This window comes from Gopherus evgoodei, chromosome 17, assembly GCF_007399415.2.
Source record: "Gopherus evgoodei ecotype Sinaloan lineage chromosome 17, rGopEvg1_v1.p, whole genome shotgun sequence".
Taxonomy (NCBI): domain Eukaryota; kingdom Metazoa; phylum Chordata; order Testudines; family Testudinidae; genus Gopherus; species Gopherus evgoodei.
Window position 1 is genome coordinate 24,550,309 of NC_044338.1, and position 20,232 is coordinate 24,570,540.

The window sequence follows — 20,232 nt, forward strand, 5'->3', positions numbered from 1 at the left end:
CCTCAGAATCCCCAACCCATCCAACTCCCCCTGCTCCTTGTCCCCTAACCACCCCTGGGACCCCACCCTCTATTCAACCCCCCTGCTCCCAGTCCCCTGATTTCTCTGACCCCTATCCATACTCCTGCCCCCTGACAAGCCCCCCCCAGGACTCCCACTTATCTAACCCCCCCGTCCCTCAACTGTCCCCTAGAACCTCCGCCCCATCCAGCTCCCTGACTGCCCCCTGGGACCTCCCGCCCCTTATCTAGCCCCCCGGCCCCCTTACTATGCCGCTCAGAGCAGCATGTCTGGCAGCCACGCCCTTCACTGGAGCCAGACATGCTGCCGCACTGCTCGGCAGGAGCGCACAACCCCACCACCCAGAGTGCTGCCTGTGCGGTGGTGTAGCTGCAGGAGAGGGGGCACAGCAGGGGAGGGGCCGGGGACTAGCCTCCTCAGCTGGGAACTCAAGGGCCGGGCAGGAGGGTCCTACAGGCTGGATGTGGCCCGCAGGCCAAAGTTTGCCCACCTCTGGTGTAATAGGACTGCAAGCAGGGAGCCTCAATGGGCCCAGTACACCCTGTCATAGTGAGATGGAACAACTAATAAAACAGTGATAACTGAAACGGCCACATTCTACCTTTGCTCTCTGGGCAAACCTCCCAGGCAGAGCTCTGCTGTGAACTGAGGGGAATAGGGAGTTCTGCATTTATAACCCAGTCCAAAGGTCCCTTCTGCAAACAACTTCACAGACTACAGGACACACCCTGGAAACAGCAGCATAATGGGGTCTTGTACCCTTGGGAGCTTCAGAGACAGAGGCCAGAGAATATGGGCCCTGAATCTACTCCTATCATTATTCTGACTCCATGTCATGTTTTTGGCTGGCTTACATGTATAACCCGTAGGCAGCAGCACTACACCGGAGAAATGATCCAGTCATAAGGCTCAGGTGGAGAGAATCAATTTTAGTAGCAGTAGACCTGGTTTCTACAAAAAACTGTATCACTGCCAACAACTAGCATTTCTCAAGGACCTACCTGCTTACTCATTCAGTTAAGCAGAACTTCTACAATGGCACCATCCCGTGATCTCCAACATCATCCCCCTTCTCACGGTAGGAAAGAGAACTTATCAGGTCAGTTACTAATATAGCCCAGAGATTTGCTGCCTGCTCAATCACTATAGAAATAATAAGTGCTCCTACATCCAGTCTCAGATGGTTTTACAGCCTTGTTGACTTCGGTGACAAATCTGTAGCTGTGGCCAGCAATGAGTGCTGCTGGTACAGAGAACTGCCATGTGGTCAGGAAAAAGGATTCCTGAAGCGTGGTCAGAACCATTCGGGCTAGAATTAACTCCTGGCAATCTGATCAAACATCCATTTCTCTTGCACAGCCCCCATTGCACATGTTCAGCAGGCAGGATCGCAGGGTGTGAGACATAATTCTGACAGTGCTGGGATGCCACTGCCCATCAGCATTCTGCATGCATGCTCTCACCTTGCTCCTACTGTAACCACAGCACTCACGGACAAGGGCCTCCAGCTTTTCACCTTATGGGTCTGGGGGGATTGGGTCTATGGGAGGGGATTGCTGGTACCAAACCCTGGGGGTTGCTGGAAAGGAATGGTAGGGGCTTGCTTGTGTCTATCTTTGGTGATATGAGAAACTTCTCTTAGGTACTACCCAGAGGAAACAGGGTGCTACCAAAGCCAGGGCCTGAGTGCTCCTCCCAGGCTTTGGGAGGCTCTCTGAACCCCTCAGTGAGCAAATAAAACCCAGAGCTTTACCTCAGACCAAACATTTATGAAGTGCTCTAAAACATTGCTTGGACATCAGCACCAGGGTCAGCCTAGCAACTCGTTACCCTGTCATGCAGGGACCCAGGCAGTGCTGGGCACACCCAGCTTTTTGGTGGGAAGTGGCTCTGGCTCCAGTTTGGAACACCAGATGGGATCCTGAGGCAGACATCACCTCAAAGGGAAGATGCCCCTTTACTGGGGCCAGGAGGGATGCAAGAGGAGAGTATGGGGGCTGGGCATTCTAGAGAGGCTGATAACTGCAGTGGGAGGCACTTGCAAAGCCTAAAGGGGCTGAAACTGAAACTCTTGCTGCACAAGATACTTTTAGAAGAGAGAGGCTGCTGTGCCCAGCCAGGCCCGGTGCCAGTGGAGCCGCTGGGAGCACAATGCTCATGGCTGCTGCACGGCAGAGGTAGAGGTGCTGATCAGGTCCTGAGGGAGGCTCTCACGTGCTTCCTGCATCCGGCGCCGCGCCCTCTGGAATGCCTCTGCAACAGAGCATCCAAGAATGGGCTCAGGACCCACTGACACTCCTGCTAATGAAGTCTGTCAGGGGAGGGGAGGGATGGGGGCTTGTCTGACTAACACGGTTGTGCTCTCTCTGGCTGGCTATGACAAACTCTCCCATCCACGAAGCATGAGACCCTGGCTGCTCTCTTGAAATTCCTTCCCCTCCACCCATGACTCTACACTGCAGCACCCCACAGCCAGCCTGCACAATATAAATGCCAACTACTTACTTGTAACTGGTGTCCTTTGAAGTGGATTTGACACTCACATTCTTGGAACTTGTGCGGACCAGTGCAGCATGAAGGTAGAACTTTCCGGTAGCAGTGCATGTTAGAGTGCCCATGGGCCCTTCCCTGCTGCAGTGCTCAAGTGCACTCTGAGAAAATAGGTATAAAAGGGCATAGCGCCCGTTGCCACCTCAGTTCCTTCCACTGCTGATTCAGAATACCAAGATACTGAAATTTGGACTCCACAGTAGTGGGGAATGTGAATATGCAGAATTCATCTAGAACAACTCTGGTTTCAAGTAAGTAATCTTCCTTTCTTCTTTGAGTGTCCTCTGCATATTCCCACTCTTGGGATAGTTTGGTAAGCAGTACAGTATATTTGAAGGAGGGATGTGGAGTCTTCATTAAACAGGGACTGAAGCACTACTCTAATGAGCATAAGACCTGGCAGCCAAATTCAATGCATAATGTGTTGTCAAAGTCTTCCATGTAGCAGCTTTGCATATTTCAGTAAGAGAAATATGTTAGGCAAATGCCGTAGTTGCAGCCACAGCTCTAGAAGAATAAACTCTAAGTGGATCAGGCCTAGGAGACAGACCCTCTACAACACTGTTCAATACACTGGCTAACCCATCTAGATAGGGTCTGGGATGAAATGGCCTTACTCTTGCAGTTTATTTTATATGAAATAAACAAACTGGAAGAGGACCTAAAGCTTTTAATTCTATGAAGATCTGATCCTGAAGCAGCAGATGATATGACTGAGGTAGGGATCTGAGATACATAAAGAGGTGATTAATTCTTTCTTAGTAAACTCACTGGGTCTTATTTGCTGGAGATCCTGCGTGCTGAGGATCCTCCTCACTCAATATCCCATTTCAGTTACTTCTTGGGAGAGCAATGCAATATGAATAGCCATCTGTCTTGGATGGCGTAGGCACAACAATCCTGAATCTTGGCAGGGGTTAGACTCATAGAAGCATAGAATATTAGGATTGGAAGAGACCTCAGGAGGTCATCTAGTCCAATTCCCTGCTCAAAGCAGGACCAACACCAACTAAATCATCCCAGCCAAGGCTTTGTCAAGACGGGCCTTAAAAATCTCTAAGGATGGAGATTCCACCACCTCCCTAGGGAACCCATTCCAGTGCTTCACCACCCTCCTAGTGAAATAGTGTTTCCTAATATCCAACCTAGACCTCCCCCTCTGCAACTTGAGACCATTGCTCCTTGTTCTGCCATCTGCCACCACTGAGAACAGCCTAGCTCCATCCTCTTTGGAACCCCCCTTCAGGTAGTTGAAGGCTGCTATTAAATCCCCCCTCACTCTTCTCTTCTGCAGGCTAAATAACCCCAGTTCTCTCAGTCTCTCCTCGTAAGTCATGTGCCCCAGCCTCCTAATCATTTTCGTTGCCCTCCGCTGGACTGTCTCCAATTTGTCCACAACATTTCTGTAGTGGGGGGCTCAAAACTGGATGCAATACTGCAGATGGGGCCTCACCAGTACCAAATAGAGGGGAATAATAACATTCCTCAATCTGCTAATGCTCCTACTAATAAAGCCCAATATGCCACTGGCCTTCTTGGCAACAAGGACACACTGCTGACTCATATCCAGCTTCTTGTCAAATGTGATCAACAAGTCCTTTTCTGCAGAACTGCTTCTTAGCCAGTCGGTCCCCAGCCTGTAGTGGATTATGGGATACTTTCTTCCTAAGTGCAGGACTCTGCACTTGTCCTTGTTGAACCTCATCAGATTTCTTTTGGCCCAACCCTCCAATTTGTTTAGGTCACTCTGGACCCTATCCTTACCCTCCAGAGTATCTACACAGCTGCAAATTTGATGAGGGTGCAATTAATCTCATGATCCAAATCATTAATAAAGACGTTGAACAAAACTGGCCCCAGGACCAACCTCTGAAGCACTCCGCTTGATACCGGTTACCAACTAGACATCGAGCCACTGATCACTACCCGTTGAGCCGGACAATCTGGCCAGCTTTCTATCCACCGTATAGTCCATTCATCCAATGCAAGACACTAAACAAGCCAAACTGAGTGAACAAAGCCTGTACACCGTAGATTTGCTGTTAACCTTGTGTCTTTTGCTAATTCATCTATGGGATAAAACAAAGGAATTCATGCTAGTGGTAAACCCTTTAAAGATGTGGGACAGTTCCTGGAGAAAGGAATATGCAAAGTTAAGGGCCCAATCAAGAAGCATTTAAGGAACAATGCATCTTGGAATGCTCCAATCCATGTAAGAAGTCTACCTGGAGACATTAAAGATACCATGGGGGCAATGGCTTCTGCCTGTAAAAACGGTGAGTCATGCATGGAGATGTGACTTGTCCAGTTGATTCCAGAACTCCATCCTGGAGCTGGACTTTGCATAGGAGAGAGGAGGGGGTCTCCACCCACAAGAGAAAGTCTATTTAAACCCCTGGGAGACCCTTCCATAGGGTCTTCAGCTGGCTAAAGAGAAAGCCTCCCCAAAGATACAGTACCTGAAAGAAACTGGAACGAAGGGCAACAATTATAGGGAGTGTGAATGACTGCTGGACCCAGACTAGGAGGAGATTAGTCTGTAAAAGGAAGCTTATTGGAACTGGGGAGGTTTTTATCTGTATTCAGTTTGATTAGACATAGATTTGTGTGTTTTATTTTATTTTTCTTGGTAATTCACTTCGTTCTGTCTGTTACTACTTGGAACCACTTAAATCTTACTTTCTGTATTTAATAAAATCACTTTTTACTTATTAACCCACAGTATGTATTAATACTTTGGGGAGGGGGGGGCAAACAGCTGTGCATCTCTCTATCGGTGTTATAGAGGGTGAACAATTTATAAGTTTACCATGTATAAAATGGATTTATTTGGGGTTTGGACCTCATTGGGAGTTAGGCATCTGAGTGTTAAAGACAGGAACACATCTGTAAGCTGCTTCCACTTAAGTCTGCAGCTGTTAGGGGACATGGTTCAGACCTAGCAGCAGGCTAGTGGATCTGGCTCAAACCAGGCAGGGCACTGAAGTCCTAAGCTGCCAGGGCAGGAAAGCAGAGGCAGAAGGAGTCTTGGCACATCAGTTGGCAACTTACGGGGTTTTCTGTGATCCAACCCATCACTTTAACTTGCTGGCAAGAATACTGTGGGAGACCATATCAAAAGCTTTGCTAAAGTCAAAATACATCACATCCACCGAGCCAGTTATCTCATCATAGAAGGCAATCAGGTTGGTCAGGCATAACTTGCCCTTGGTGAATCCATGTTGACTGTTCCTGGTCACCTTCCTCTCCTCCAAGTGCTTCAAAATGGATTCCTTGAGGACCTGCTCCATGATTTTGCCAGGGACTGAAGTAAGGCCTCTCTTCCCTTTTTTAAATATGGGCACTGTGTTTGCCTTTTTCCAATCATCTGGGACCTCCCCCAATCACCAGGAATTTTCAAAGGTAATGGCCAATGGCTCTGCAATCCCATCAGTCAACTCCCTCCGCACCCTTGGATGCATTAGATCTGGACCCATTGACTTATGCACATCCAGCTTTTCTAAATAGTCCTTAACCTGTTCTTTCACCACAGAGGGCAGGTCACCTCCTCCCCATACTGTGTTACCCAGTGCAGCAGTCTGGGAGCTGACCTTGTCTGTGAAGACTGAGGCAAAAAAAAATAAAAATAAAAAAAAGCATTGAGTACTTCAGCTCTTTCCACATCCTCTGTCACTAGGTCGCCTCCCTCGTTCAGTAACGGGCCCACACTTTCCCTGACCTTCCTGTTGCTAACATATCTGTAGAAACCCTTTTTGTCACCCTTCACATCCCTTAAAATCCCCCCTCACTCTTCTCTTCTTCAGACTAAATAACACCAGTTCCCTCAGCCTCTCCTTGTAAGTCATGTGCCCCAGCCCCCTAATCATTTTCAATGCCCTCTGCTAGACTCTCTCTAATTTGTCCACATCCCCCTTTTGTAGTGGGGGAACCAAAAATTGGACAGAATACTCCAGGTGTGGCCTCACCACTGTCAAATAGAGGGGAATAACCACTTCCCTCAATCTGCTGGCAATGCTCCCACTAATACAGTCCAATATGCCATTAGCTTTCTTGGCAACAAGGGCACACTGCTGACTCATATCCAGCTTCTCGTCCATTGTAATCCCCAGGTCCTTTTCTGCAGAACTGCTGCTTAGCCAGTTGGTCCCAAGCCTGTAGCGGTGCATGGGATTCTTCCTTCCTAAGTGCAGGACTCTGCACTTGCCCTTGTTATTGGAAAAACAAACTCGTTATTGGAATAACAGAAACTTGGTGGGGCAGTTCACATGACTGGAGCACTGTTATGGATGGGTATAAACTGTTCAGAAAGGACTGTTGGGGTCTGTAGCAGGGTGCTGGTGCAAAGGCACCTAATTAGCCCCTGCTCAGCGAGCCCCAATCAGGGGAAATAGATTGGGGCTGGGGAGAAGCCTGGTGCCTGGCCTTTAGAACTGGCTGCACCTGTGGGCCTGAGGCATCAAGGGCTATAAAGGCTGGCAGTCAGAGGAAGGGGGAATGGCCAGGGGAAGGTCAGTCTCCAGGCTGAGGGCAGACTCTGTTTTGGAGAGGAGATTATCAGGCCTACAAGCTTTGTACACAGCATAATACTGGTGGCGGGGGAAACATTGTGTAAATAAAGCCATAGGTGCTGCATAACTAGAAACTTGTCACAAGGTCCCTTCTAACTCTATTATTCTATGAATATAGCTGGATCTGAGAGAACATACAGGCCCGAGTGATTCTGTGCTGTGATTCTGATCGTACGCTGTTGACCTGCCGTGCTTGGATCTGATGGTCTTTTCTTCAGGTTTGAGTCACTGGAATAATCCAGAGATCTAACATTGGCAGGTCTCAGATCCATGTGTGAATGGTCTGAAGACCTACCTGACACATGCTGAAATTTAGTCTCTTTTCCTGGGGACCGAAATAGTAGGTTCTTGTAAGTCATCTGAATACTTTGGTGGTCTGTCTGGTAGCAGTCCCAAAGGAGGTCTTAGAAGTTTTGGAGCCAGGTCTGAGGACTGGGGTCCAGTAAGGTCAGTCAGCCTGGAACTGAACCTCATCATCAAGGCCAAAGAATTTGTTGTTGCCATTTTCTTAGATCCAGATGTATTCAGTGCTGATTCCAGTCTCCTAGCCTTATTTTCAGATCCTTTAGAACAATCGGATCCAAAAGGTTGACAAGGCCTCTTTGTAACAGAAAAGCCTGAAGTCTATTTTGTTTCTCTTTGCAGGCCCAAAGTGTGAATGAGCCACAGGTAGCACAACATGTTGGGGAATGATTCTTCCCTCAGCGTTTTACACAACGAATGTGTGTATCAGATGCCAGGAGGACCACTGGCAAGACACGCAGCGTTTGAACCCATGTTTCTTCATGCTAGGGTCCACCATATTGAAAATATATAAAGATTTTATCCAACTAACCTAAACTGTAATATAATTTACTCAAACTACTAATGATAAAAACTAACACCATTAGTTTAGATAAACTATATAATTACGAGCACTGTCTATGAACCTAGGAGACCCAAAGAGGTTCACGTCCTTTTGCTGCTGTGGTTGGATGGAGGAGAACAGAGGTGGCAATGAATGTCATTCTCCTTTTATACCCATACTCTCAGAGCATGCTTGAGCAGGGGAGAGGGCACATCGGTGCCCTAATGGGCACTGCTATCAGAAAGTGCTACTTACTGTCTTGCTGCACCCTCGGCAGAAGTTCCAAGATTGGGAATATAGAGGACACTTCAACAGCCACTCAGCACTGGGGGGTTCTATCTGCTCTGACTTCATCAGGGAGCAGCAAACCTCCTCTTGGGAGCTGGTGTCAAAGCAGTTAGTCATGCTGGGTCCCAGGTGCTGGTGGGCACTGGATAGACAATTCATTAGCTTTGCTAGCCCAGACAGAAACTCCATCCTGCCACTTGCTTGACATTTCTTTGCCATTTCCAGCAACTCCCTGTCTCATGGTTTAACCTCTTCCCTGCTGGAGTCAGGCACAAGGAGTCTGCAGGGAGGAGGGAAGACGCATGGGGTGGGGTGTCAGAGGGGCTCTTGGGGAATGACAGCTTCTCCACTCCTTATGCAGGGAGCAAGCTGAGCCAGGGGTTCTCCACATGGCCGAGACTGACAGGAAAGAGCCTTACCCAGGACACTGTAGAGGGAGTTCTGCTGGCTGAAGCCCCCGAGCTGGTCCAGCACACTCTGCATGCGCTTCCTCAGGGCACTGGACTCCAGGAAGGCTCTGCACAGAAGCACAAACATCAGGTCAGGGCTGGGCAGGAGCCGCTGGCACACAAGCTGGAGGTGAGGCAGCACTTACTTGGATTGCTGCAGGCAGTGGAGCCGGAACGTGACGCTCCCTGTTGTCTCTGTGCGGAAACCAAAGCGGCTCAGGCACTTTCCCTGTGGGGAAGGCACAAGTCAGAGCAGCCCTTGTCTGCAGTCAGCAGTGCCAGACTGACCTGCAGGGAGAGTGAGCATGGCCCCTGCAAGAGCAGTAAGCGACAGGGTGGGTGCACGGAGTCTCCTTTCTCTGCAGCAGGTCACAAGCACTGAGGCCAGGCACCCCTGAGTGGTGCTGAGAAGGGCACACAGAGCTCCAGGCCATGCTGGGGCAGGGCTCGCTGCTTAGGGCTTGTCAGGGGGCTGACCATGCAGTGGGGGTGGAAGGCTTCACTCACTGCTCTTCAGGGGCTGTCCTGAATCCAGCTTCGTACTGAGCCCACCTTGTTAGTTCCCCCACAAACTGCTGTAAGTCTCCAGAGCACATGGGCACCCTGCCTGCCTCTCCCCACAATGAGTCCCATCTCCAGGGAGCAAGCTCAGCTACAGCACAGCTCCACTTCTCAAGGGGAATTGCACCTGCTTTTCTACACATGCAAGGGAGTTTAGTGCTAGGGAAAGGAAAGATGCTGGATCAACAGCCACTCTACAGAGAGCAAGCCCAGAACGTGCCAGGGCAGTGCAAGCCTCCTACAGACACCCCACAGTAATGCGCCCAGGGCATGGTTCAATCTCCAGAGCCCATTTGATCCTGTTCAGACAGCCAACAAAGAGGCTAGTTCTCATGATGGTTCTGGCGATGGCCACTGGGCAGCAGGCTGGAATCTGGCCCAAGTCACCCCAAGGGTTTCCTGTGAGAGGAGCAGAATCTGACTTAGAGCAAGTGGCATAAGCCCCGAGGCTGAACTCACCTTGAAGATTCCTGGCACCCTGACGTAGGTCATGTCCTCCAGTTCAGGGGACCCACCAATAAAAAACCTCCTCAGCTCAGAGACCGTCCCTAGCTCAGTGGGTCGCCAGGTGGGGGCTGTCAGGGTGTGGAACCCTGTTCCAGAAGGACAAGGCCAGTTAGAGAGATATGTCCACAAACCCACTGAGAATCACAGGGGAGGAAGGTAGGAAGGACAAATGTCCACTGATTCCCTCCCTCCACAAATGGGCTGGAATGGATATGAGACAGACCTTCCCACTCTGTTCTCGTGCAACTAACAATGGAGATACCACATGCACTCAACACAGGCACCTCAGATCAAGCCAAGCTTTGCATTTTCCTGAGTAGAACAGTTACATTTCCCTGTTCAACACGAGGGGAATGCCCTGTGTTTCTGTAGAGCCTTCTGCCCATAGGCCTCAGAGCTTGTGGCAAACAGCCCCAGGTAGGGTAGGAGTGAGTAACAGAAGTATTTTATCAGGACTGGCTGCCTGATGTTACCAAGGGAATGGCTAGACAAAACAAAGGTCACCACTGCCTCTTGCTCCCCAGCAGCAGCACGGCATGGGACATGCCCACCTGACTCCTTCTCACTGTTTCATAGAAGGCCCACTGTGCCCCCTCACTGCGTAGTGGGGGAAATCCTTTCCCAGTGCCTAATGATCAGCTGAGCTCCAGGCTGAAGAGGAGCTGGCCACCTGGAGAGGTTTTACCTGGAGCTGCTGGCAGCACCACAGAGCCATAACCTTCAACACGATACCTCTGCCAATAATCCAGCGAGAGAACCTCAAAATAGATCACAGGCCACTGTGGGAGAGAGCCTAAAAGGAGGGAGAGCAATGTCATAAACGAGCCAAAGAGAGCTCTGCTGGCCACTCAGGACCTTGTTAGCAGGAATGTCCCATCCCTTCATATTCCCTGGTGTGGAAAGCGACTAATTCGTCAGATGCCCCAGGTCCATGTGGCATGAGGACAATGTTTGCCAGATACAGAATTTTGCTCCTTTGCTCCTCTCTGGGTGAGGGAGAACCTAGGTGCAGGGCTGTTTGCATCAGGCTGTGCAGTGCCTATGGTATAATGCCCCGAGCAGATTCTGGAAAACAAGGCCCAGGCAGCAAGCGACTCACCTTCTGACTCATCCTCTTGGGTGAAAAACATCTCCAGAGTAAAGGGGTAGGAGAAATATGCCACATTGTCCTGGGAAAGAGGAACAAGAAGAAGATGAGAGGGCAGAGATCAGACCCCGGGCAGGGTCACCAGCAGCATGCGGTACATGGCAAGGGCTTGAGAGAACCAGCTGTGTGGGGTGAGGATCCTGCTAGGGAGTGACCGCTGGCCAAGATCAGTCACACAGAGGGCATTCAATGTGCTCCCAACCCTGGAGAATCCACAACATAACACCAGGCCTGAGACCTCTATCCCATTGAGCTGTATGAGGAACCCCTGTAACACCTCCCACTGTAACACTCAACACACGGAGCCAAAGTGGGCACACACAGCTCCTCACAAGCAGTAGGAAGCCCCATCAGCCTTCAAAACCACACCACCAAAAAGTCCCCTATTTTGCCCCTTACTCTGCCCAGGGTCTTGGTGGCACAGGTCTGCGTCACGCCAGAGAGCTGCTGGAATGCTGGGCTCGACCAACCTGGCAGAAGAAGAGGAGGCTGTGAGGGAAATGACTAGTGCTGTAAGAAAAGCAGGGTGGGCTGTCCTGGAGCAGCCAAGAGTGTTAGTCCTCTCTCACTGAGCTCCCCTTAGGCACTTTGCTGCCCTCTTGCCTTTCTAGCTGCGTCTCCTGGGAGAGCCCGTGAACTGGGAAAGCCAAGGGTTTAAAAACAGGGGCAGACAAACTAACCCACTAACACTGATCAAAGCCTGCTGGGCAGGCTGCAGAGTGATGCAGCAGAAAGCTGACAGTATCCTGCAAACACGACTCTAACCCACAGCGACCCTAGGGCCAGTGGCCTGCCTCTCAGTCTCAGGAAAGTAGGACTGATGGCTAAGTGTTAGTGCAGCACATGGAAACTGGACACCACCAAGCAGCGAGATCCGAGAGTGGCCCAGTGCTGATGGGGAAGAGGTGTCAAGTTCTGCTTTCTACAGTATGCTCAGGAGGGGGCTCGGGGAGCCAGAAGGACCACAACACTGCAAAGGGAAGAGTAAGGGTAATCCACTGATCAGCATGTGTTACACATCCTTGTGACCCAGGGACACCTTGGTGCTGACTGGCCAAGAGCATAAGGGGTGCATGGGGTTTTAAAGGGTTCACCTGGGTCTAACATCTGTATAATAGCTAGCTAAAAGGAGGCATGGAAGGTCTTCACTGAGAACCTGTAGCCCGCTGGTCATCAAATCACTGCAAAATCTTTGTAAGGATGTTATTTAAAAAGCCATGTGTCTATGCTGAAAACTATGCTTTAAGATACGCAAGTTAAGCAGGTCAGCCACAAGGTGATAAAACAGTTCTGGTCAGGCAGGGGGTAGTACACACTTATCTCCCTGGTTGTTCATCATGCATCTAACGGCATAAGTCTATTTGTACGCAGAGCCAACTGCTAAGTCAAGAGTGTCATAAACAGATAGCTAAGGGTTAATGTTTTTTTACCTGTACAAGGGTTACACAGGGAACCTGAAACACCTGACCAGAGGACCAATCAGGAAACAAGACTTTTTCAAATCTCAGTGGAGGGAAGTTTTGGGTGTGAGTTCTTTGTCTTGGGTCTGACCCTCTCAGCTCTGAGAATGATTTTTCTATCTACTGGCTTTCTAATCTTCTGTTTCCAAGTTGTAAGTACAAGGATAGTAAGACAATAGGTTTATATCGTTTCCTTTTGTATTTACATGTGTGTAGTTGCTGGAGTGTTTTGAATTGTATTCTTTTTGGATAAGGCTGTTTATTCATTTTTTCCCTTTAAGCAATTGACCCTGTATATTCCCACCTTGATACAGAGACTATATATTATGTCCTTTTTCACTCTTTTTATATAAAGCTTTCTTTTTAAGACCTGTTGGAGTTTTTCTTTAGTGGGGACTCCAGGGAATTGAGTCTGCAGCTCACCAGGGAATTGGTGGGAGGAAGAAGTCAAGGGGAAAATATCTTTGTGTTAGATTTAGTAAGCCTGACTTTGCATACCCTCTGGGTGAGGGGGAGAGATTAGATCTCTCGGTACTTGTGTTTCCAGGACTGGAAGCAGGGAATCTCCTAGGGTCGTCCAGGGAGGGGAGCCTGGGAGGAAGTAACAAGGAAACAAGGGGAGGGGGTTATTTCCCTTTGTTGTAAGACTCAAGGCATCTGAGTCCTGGGGAGACCACAGTGAGCTAGGCACTGTATAATTCCTGGCTGGTGGCAGCATTAGCAGGTCCAAGCTGGTACCTAAGCTTGGAGGTTTTCATGCTAACACCCATATTTTGGACGCTAAGGTCCAGATCTGGGAAGAAATGTTATGACAAAGAGATCACAACCTACAGGCGGAACACACAGCAGCAGGGTGTCCTATTTACAATTAAGATGAAAGAAATAGTCTGGCACATCAGGACAGTGCAGAGGGACACACGGTATCCTTCACTGAGGAGGCAAGCTGAGAGTGTGACTTGTTTCAAGAAAACTGAATCACAGCTTGCCTGGCTGAAAAATGCTGATGAGCAACTCTAAGACATAACAGTACCTAGTTAAGTAAGTCTAGGTTCCAGAATGTGCATTACGATTTTATTTTACTTGTAGCCATTTGTTTCTAATATTTCTACTTGCTATCACTTAAATCTCTATGCTTTGTTAAATAAACTTTTACTTGTTTTCACTATACCCATATTGAAGTGCTGTGCGTTAAACAGAGCAGTGAACTGAAGGGAAACTGCCATGCTAGCATGCATTGCTTCTTTGGGAGCAACAGATCTGTGAATCCTGAGAGTGAGTAGGACTAGGGGCTGGTCACTTCAGGGGAATGCTTGGTGGGGCTGGGGGTTGCTAACCTGGAGAGAGAGAGAGAGAGAGAGAGCAAGACTGGCAGACCTGGAGGAAACTGCTTGCGTTGGTAAACTGTCCCCCAACAGGCACAGATAACGCTTCTTCACACTAAAGGCAGGTGGCAGGGAGCTGGCTCACAACCCTAGGTACCCCCAGATGCATCAAGCTTGGCTCAAGCCATAGAGACTCATGCTCTGAAAGTGTCTGGTTCAATCCCTGGTGCCAGCCAAGATGGTGGCCAACAAATTGCTTGCTTGCTGCTATGCTTGCTTTTGGGAAGGACTGATCTGGTGGATCCTATAGCAGGGTAGAGTTTGTAATTCTGCATTGTGGCAGAGACACTGGCTCAGGAACTAGACCACGGCTACTCACGGCTGGGCAGCTCCAGGAAGAAATGAACATAGAGATGGTCATACCCGTAGCCCTGGGCTGAAACTGACAAGACAAGACAATGACAATGGGATCTCCTAACCACAGCCCAAGCCCTCCAGAATCCCCCATTTGCACAGGCTGGGACAGTCCTATAGAGGGTTCCCAAAGGTCCCAGTAAGGAAAGAAGAATGCAGATGGTGGGGACAAGCCAGGGTCTTCTCAAAGGGGGCTTCTTTGTGTGAAACATAGACTATCAGGGTTAGAAGGGACCTCAGGAGGTCATCTAGTCCAATCCCCTGCTCAAAGCAGGACCAATCCCCAATTAAATCATCCCAGCCAGGGCTTTGTCAAGCCTGACCTTAAAAACCTCTAAGGAAGGAGATTCCACCACCTCTTCAGGTAACCCATTCCAGTGCTTCACCACCCTCCTAGTGAAAAAGTTTTTCCTAATATCCAACCTAAACCTCCCCCACTGCAACTTGAGACCATTACTTCTTGTTCTGTCATCTGGTACCACTGAGAACAGTCTAGATCCATCCTCTTTGGAACCCCATTTCAGGTAGTTGAGAGCAGCTATCAAATCCTGGTGGGGAGAGGTGCTGACTGCAACACCTCTCCCCACCAGCAGCATACTAGTCTTGGAGGTTCTATCCTCAGTTCTGTTCTTTGCTATGGTCTCCATTACTGCTGTCGCACACCTATATGTCTGCCTGGGATGGCTAAAGGCACCTTCCAATGTGCAAACACTTCTCCTGGGATTAGTCAGCAGAGATGTGGGTCACTGGCAGGGAATCAGCTCACCCCCTTCCTAGTGGACAAAGCGCTTCTGACCTAGACTGAACTGTAGACCTTAGTCCCCAGGTCTCTACTGAGTGCAGAGCCTTACATGACAGCAAGCTGGCCCCTTACCAGAGTGAGAGTCTATAACAGGCACTCACCTATCTCTCCATTCACAAACAGCCGAAGGGCACCAGGGAGAGTCTGTGACAGAGAGAACAGAATGGTAAGAAGCAGCTCAGCAATAGCTGACTGATCACTGTGCGTTCACTTCCCTAAAGGGCCCTGCCATAAGCCAGGGCATCACTGCAGGACACTTCATAGTCATTTACACGAAAAGCCCCAGCCAGGGAATTCTCTCTGCTGGTCATAAGACGACAAGACTCCCTGGGGGAATGTCCTGGCTTCCCACAGGATCCAGGCAAGATTTCCAAAAGTGACCAGCCAATCTGAGTGCCCACCTCAACATTCCTTAGAGAGTTCAACCCTTGCTAAAACCAGGCCCGTTACAGCATCTCAAGCTGGTCCCAGTCATAGCACTCAGGAAATCCTGGCTCTTGTCCCTTCCACTCAAGCCTGCCTGTAAAAAAAGCGTTATAAAGTTTTGCTGAAACAGAGAAAACACTTGGTTCCCGCTCAGCTCAAACACTTGCCACCTCCCTGGGGCTGAGACCAAGCAGAAGAGATTCAAAAATCTGAGCAACAAACATGAGACTGAAAATAGGGACTTTGAATAGAACACCCTAAGCTCTAGCTGAGCCTTCCACAGCTCTGAAAAGGCAGTGGCAGCTGATCCCCAGAACAAAGTGGTGCTCCTTTTCTCTCACAGAATCTAATTTCAAGGCCTACAAAGAGTGCAGTCCCACAGAGACTACAACTCTCAGCAAGCAGTGGGGTGTTTGGATCCTGGCAGCTCTGTCTCAGACCAAGGCATGCTGGACTGGTAGTCTCTGCATGCAAAGTAGCCATATTAAAGATAAAAGCTGCTACAATCAACTTCACTTCATGCAAGTCAGCAGGCAGGGATCACAGCGCTGCTAGTTGTCAGCATGCTGCCCAAGCCAGGCAATCTTTGGATGCCATGCTAAGATCAGGAGAAAATTCAGATATAACATTTGTGCCTCTTCAGCCATCACTGTAACCAATGGCATGTCCACACTAGAAATGTAAATCAACCTATGTTAAGTCAACTTACAACCACAGCAGTAATTAATGTGGTGGTTCATGTCCACACTACCCTCCCTCTGTTGGTGGTGCCCGTCCTTACCAGGAGCACTTTTGTCTGACCCAACAGGGGCAGTGTAGGGGGCTGAGAACCTGCGCTCTCAGCTTCCCACTGGGCTCCAAGCTCTCTGCCAGCTGTCCCCTCCCCCCACTCTCAGCTCCCTGCTCCCCCCTGGGAGCCCAGCTGCCCCTCATCTGCTCTGGATTCCCTGCTCCCGGCTGTCTGGACTCTTGCTCTGCACGCCCCGCCGGAAGCCTAGCTGCCAGATGTCTGAGCTCTTGGCTCCACGCTCCCCGCCTGGAGACCAAGTGCATGCCATCCTCCCAGTGGGAAGCCTCAGTACAGCAGCAACCAGGGAGCCGAGACCCAAAGGCAGCCCGGCTCGGAGCAGGGAGCCCAAGCAGCAGCCCAACTGGGAGCACAGAGCCCAGAGGCTGGGAGAGGTCCGGGCTATAGTTGGAGCCCAGATAAGGCTTCTTCACACTAAAGGCAGGTGGTAGTGAGCCCAGCTTTCTTGTCAATTTCACAGCTCCAGCATGACACAAAAATGACAGCCAACAGCCAATGCAAGTAACTCGCAGTGTCTATACCACGGATAAGCAACCTATGGCACGGGTGCCAAAGGTGGCACGCGAGCTGATTTTCAATGGCACTCACCAGTCCAGGGGGTTCTGCATTTTAATTTAATTTTAAATGACGCTTCTTAAACATTTTAAAAACCTTATTTACTTTACATACAACAATAGTTTAGTTATATATTACAGACTTATAGAAAGAGACCTTCTAAAAATGTTAAAATGTATTACTGGCATGTGCAACCTTAAATTAGATAGAATAAATGAAGATTCAGCACATCATGTCTGAAAAGTTGCCGACCCCTGGTCTATACAGACATTGTGTTTCCCTAATGACACCAACAAAAGCCCTACGTGCCTCATGGAGGTAGAGTTATGATGTCAGTGTACTACAGGGCACTTACATCAGTGAGAGCAAGGCTGTAGTGTGGACACTGACAATTAGATCAACGTAAGCTGTCTTACATTGATCTAACTTTGTAGGGTAGACCAGGGACAACATTGCCCCAGGAGACTTGGAGTCACCATTCTCCAAAAGCAATTTATTAACAATTCTGGCCTCAGATCACTGATGAATTCGTATTCTTACTGCATCTGTTACTCACCATCTCAAAGTCTGAGCCAACGAGGCCATTGAGATATTCCTTGTGCCGACTATACAACTAAAGAAAAAGAGGGGATTAGAAAAAGGTCCATCGTGAAGCAGTCATTTCAACTTCCAAACATGTTACAGAGAACAGCCCCAAACTAGGAGATGTATGAGGAACATGGCTCGAGACATCCAGGACACAGATAAAGAAAACCAGTGCCAGTGCTGCAGAAGTGTACGTAAAGATGACAGAGTTCCTTGGCTGGGTGCATCCCACGTGGGAACAAGTGACAGGGTGAAGAAACCTACAACAATCTGGTGTTTTTAGGGACCTGGGAAGTCAGCTAGAGATGGGCTGGATGCATGAACTTCTCCGCTTTCTCGTGCCTGACAATAGGTCATCTGATACAAGTGCTGATGGCGTGGAAAGACATTTCAGATTCTTGGACTACTGGAATCCCTCCTGCAGTGAGACGTGCCTCTTGAATTACAGTCTATGTTAGCAGATGGGGCACCAACCCCTGTGCTCAACCAGCAAGGCTGATTATCAGGCAGGCTACCAATTAGGTTAGGAAAAGAGAAAGGAGCAAGCGAACAGGAGCAGCAAACGGGAGAGTTTTGTGCTCAGACTTTTGGGAAACTGGCAGATTACTACATCTCTGCTACCATTTGGAAACAGAGACTATGACTCACATGTACATAAATTTTTACCTGCTTTAATCTCTCGATAACTCTCATTACTTTTTCTTAGCTAATAAATCTTAAGTTAGTTTACTAAAGAATTGGCTAACAGCGTTGTTTTTGGTGTAGGATGTCAATCGATGTGGGTGAGTGAGTGGTCTCATGGGACTGGAATATTTGTGATTTTTTTGTGTAAGTGACCATTTATCACATAGTCCAGCTTGCCTGGGTGGCAAGATAGACTAGAGGGTCTACGGGGACTGTCTGACTTCATTATAACACTACTGTGGTATTTTGGGAATGCACATTTTGTACTGAGTTGGTGAAACATACCACCTGCTTTTGACAGTTTGCTCTGAGGTAGGCATGCATGGTCACGAGTCTCCAGACAGTGTGACAAGGGGTATGGAACAGCTTCCATACGAGGAGAAACGAAAAAGACTGGGACTGTTCAGCTTGGAAGAGAGACAACGAAGGGGGGAATATGACAAACGCCTATAAAATCAAGAGTGGTGTAGAGAAAGAAAATAAAGAAGTGTTTTGATACAGTCACCCACAGTATTCTTGCAAGCAAGTTAAAAAAGTATGGATTGGATGAATGGACTATAAGGTGGGTAGAAAACTGACTAGATTGTCGGGCTCAACAGGTAGTGATCGATGGCTCGATGTCTAGCTGGCAGCCGGTATCAAATGGAGTGCCCATGGGGTTGGTCCTGGGGCTGGTTTTGTTCAATGTCTTTATTAATTATCTGGATGATGGGATTCATTTCACCCTCAGCAAGTTCGCAGATGACACTAAACTGGGGGGGAGAGGTAGATACACTGGAAGGTAGGGATAGGGTTCAGGGTGACCTAGACAAATTAGAGGACTGGGTCAAAAGAAATCTGATGAGGTTCAACAAGAATAAGTGCAGAGTCCTGCACTTAGGAAGGAAGAATCCTATTCACTGCTACAGGCTTGGGACTGACTGGCTAAGCAGCAGTTCTGCAGAAATAGACCTGGGGATTACATTGGATGAGAAGCTGGATATGAGTCAGCAGTGTCCCCTTGTTGCCAAGAAGGCCAACGGCATATTGGGCTGTATTAGTAGCATTGCCAGCAGATCAAGGGAAGTGATTATTCCCCTCTATTTGGCACTGGTGACTGAGGCCACATCTGGAGTATTGCATCCAGTTTTGGTCTCCCCACTACAGAAGGGATGTGGAGAAACTGAGAGAGTCCAGTGGAGGAAAATGATTAGGGGGCTGGGGCACATGACTTACGAGGAGAAGCTGAGGGAACTGTGATTACTTAGTCTGCAGAAGAAGGGGGGGGGGGATTTGATAGCAGCCTTCAACTATCTGAAGGGGGGGTTCCATACAGGATGGAGCTCGGCTGTTCTCAGTGGTGGCAGATGACAGAACAAGAAACAATGGTCAATGGGGAGATCTAGGTTGGATATTAGGAAACACTATTTCACTAGGAGGGTGGTGAAGCAATGGAATTGTTTACTTAGGGAGGTGGTGAACTCTCCATCCTCACAGGTTTTTAAGGCCCGTCTTGACAAAGCCTTGGCTGGGATGATTTAGTTGGTGTTGGTCCTACTCTAAAGCAGGGGACTGGACTAGATGACCTCCTGAGGTCTCTTCCAACCCTGATATTCTATGAGTCTAAGTGTTATTTACCCCTTCATTTAACACAAGAACCAGGGGTCACTCAATGACTTAGCAATGAGCAGGTTTTAAATAACCTGAAGGAAGTGCTTCTTCACACAACACACAGTCAACCTGTAGCACTCATTGCCAGTGGACGAGGTGAAGGCCAAAAGTATAACTGGTTCAAAAAAGTTCAAGATAAGTTCCTAGTGGACAGGTTCATCAATGGCTATTAGCCAAGATGATCAGGGATGCAACACCTGGCTCCACATATTCCTAAATCTCCCAAAAGCTGGGACTGGACAATAGGGAATGGATCATTCAACACTTCCCTGTTCTGTTCATTTCCTCTGAGGCACCTGGCACTGGCCATTGTCAGAAGACAGGATACTGGGCTAGAAGGACAATTGGTCTGACCCAGTATGGGCATTCTTGTTCTTAATATTTACATGATAATCCAGAGGGGGAAGTTAATCTGAAACTCAAAATTAAGAATAAGAGTTCAAATAAAACATTTATGCACTTAAACATCTACATACACGCAAGGAGCACGAAAACTCCGCAAATGGAAAGAATGACCCAACGCTTATGAGATTGGTGCGCAGAAGAGGGCTAACTTAGCTGGATAAGAGGTTGAGGAAAGCAGCAGGA

The 20,232-nt window shown here is 48.7% G+C and overlaps 1 protein-coding gene across 6 annotated transcripts in view; it reads right to left on the reverse strand.

Moving 5' to 3' along the window:
- Positions 1-935: 935 nt before the first annotated feature.
- MKS1 (MKS transition zone complex subunit 1) overlaps positions 936-20,232 on the reverse strand; it is a 28,646-nt gene continuing 9,349 nt past the window's right edge. For 5 of the 6 annotated variants that reach the window (XM_030536603.1, XM_030536600.1, XM_030536598.1 and 2 more), the window contains 10 exons: positions 17,282-17,338; positions 15,038-15,080; positions 14,100-14,162; positions 11,338-11,408; positions 10,891-10,960; positions 10,477-10,584; positions 9,744-9,877; positions 8,870-8,952; positions 8,694-8,791; positions 936-2,274 (listed from right to left, as the gene is read on the reverse strand). In XM_030536603.1, coding sequence (XP_030392463.1) covers positions 2,177-2,274; positions 8,694-8,791; positions 8,870-8,952; positions 9,744-9,877; positions 10,477-10,584; positions 10,891-10,960; positions 11,338-11,408; positions 14,100-14,162; positions 15,038-15,080; positions 17,282-17,338 — 825 coding nt within the window. In that variant the 3' untranslated portion in view covers positions 936-2,176. The remainder of the gene's footprint in view (positions 2,275-8,693; positions 8,792-8,869; positions 8,953-9,743; positions 9,878-10,476; positions 10,585-10,890; positions 10,961-11,337; positions 11,409-14,099; positions 14,163-15,037; positions 15,081-17,281; positions 17,339-20,232) is intronic. The other variant, XM_030536599.1, reaches the window with a different exon arrangement.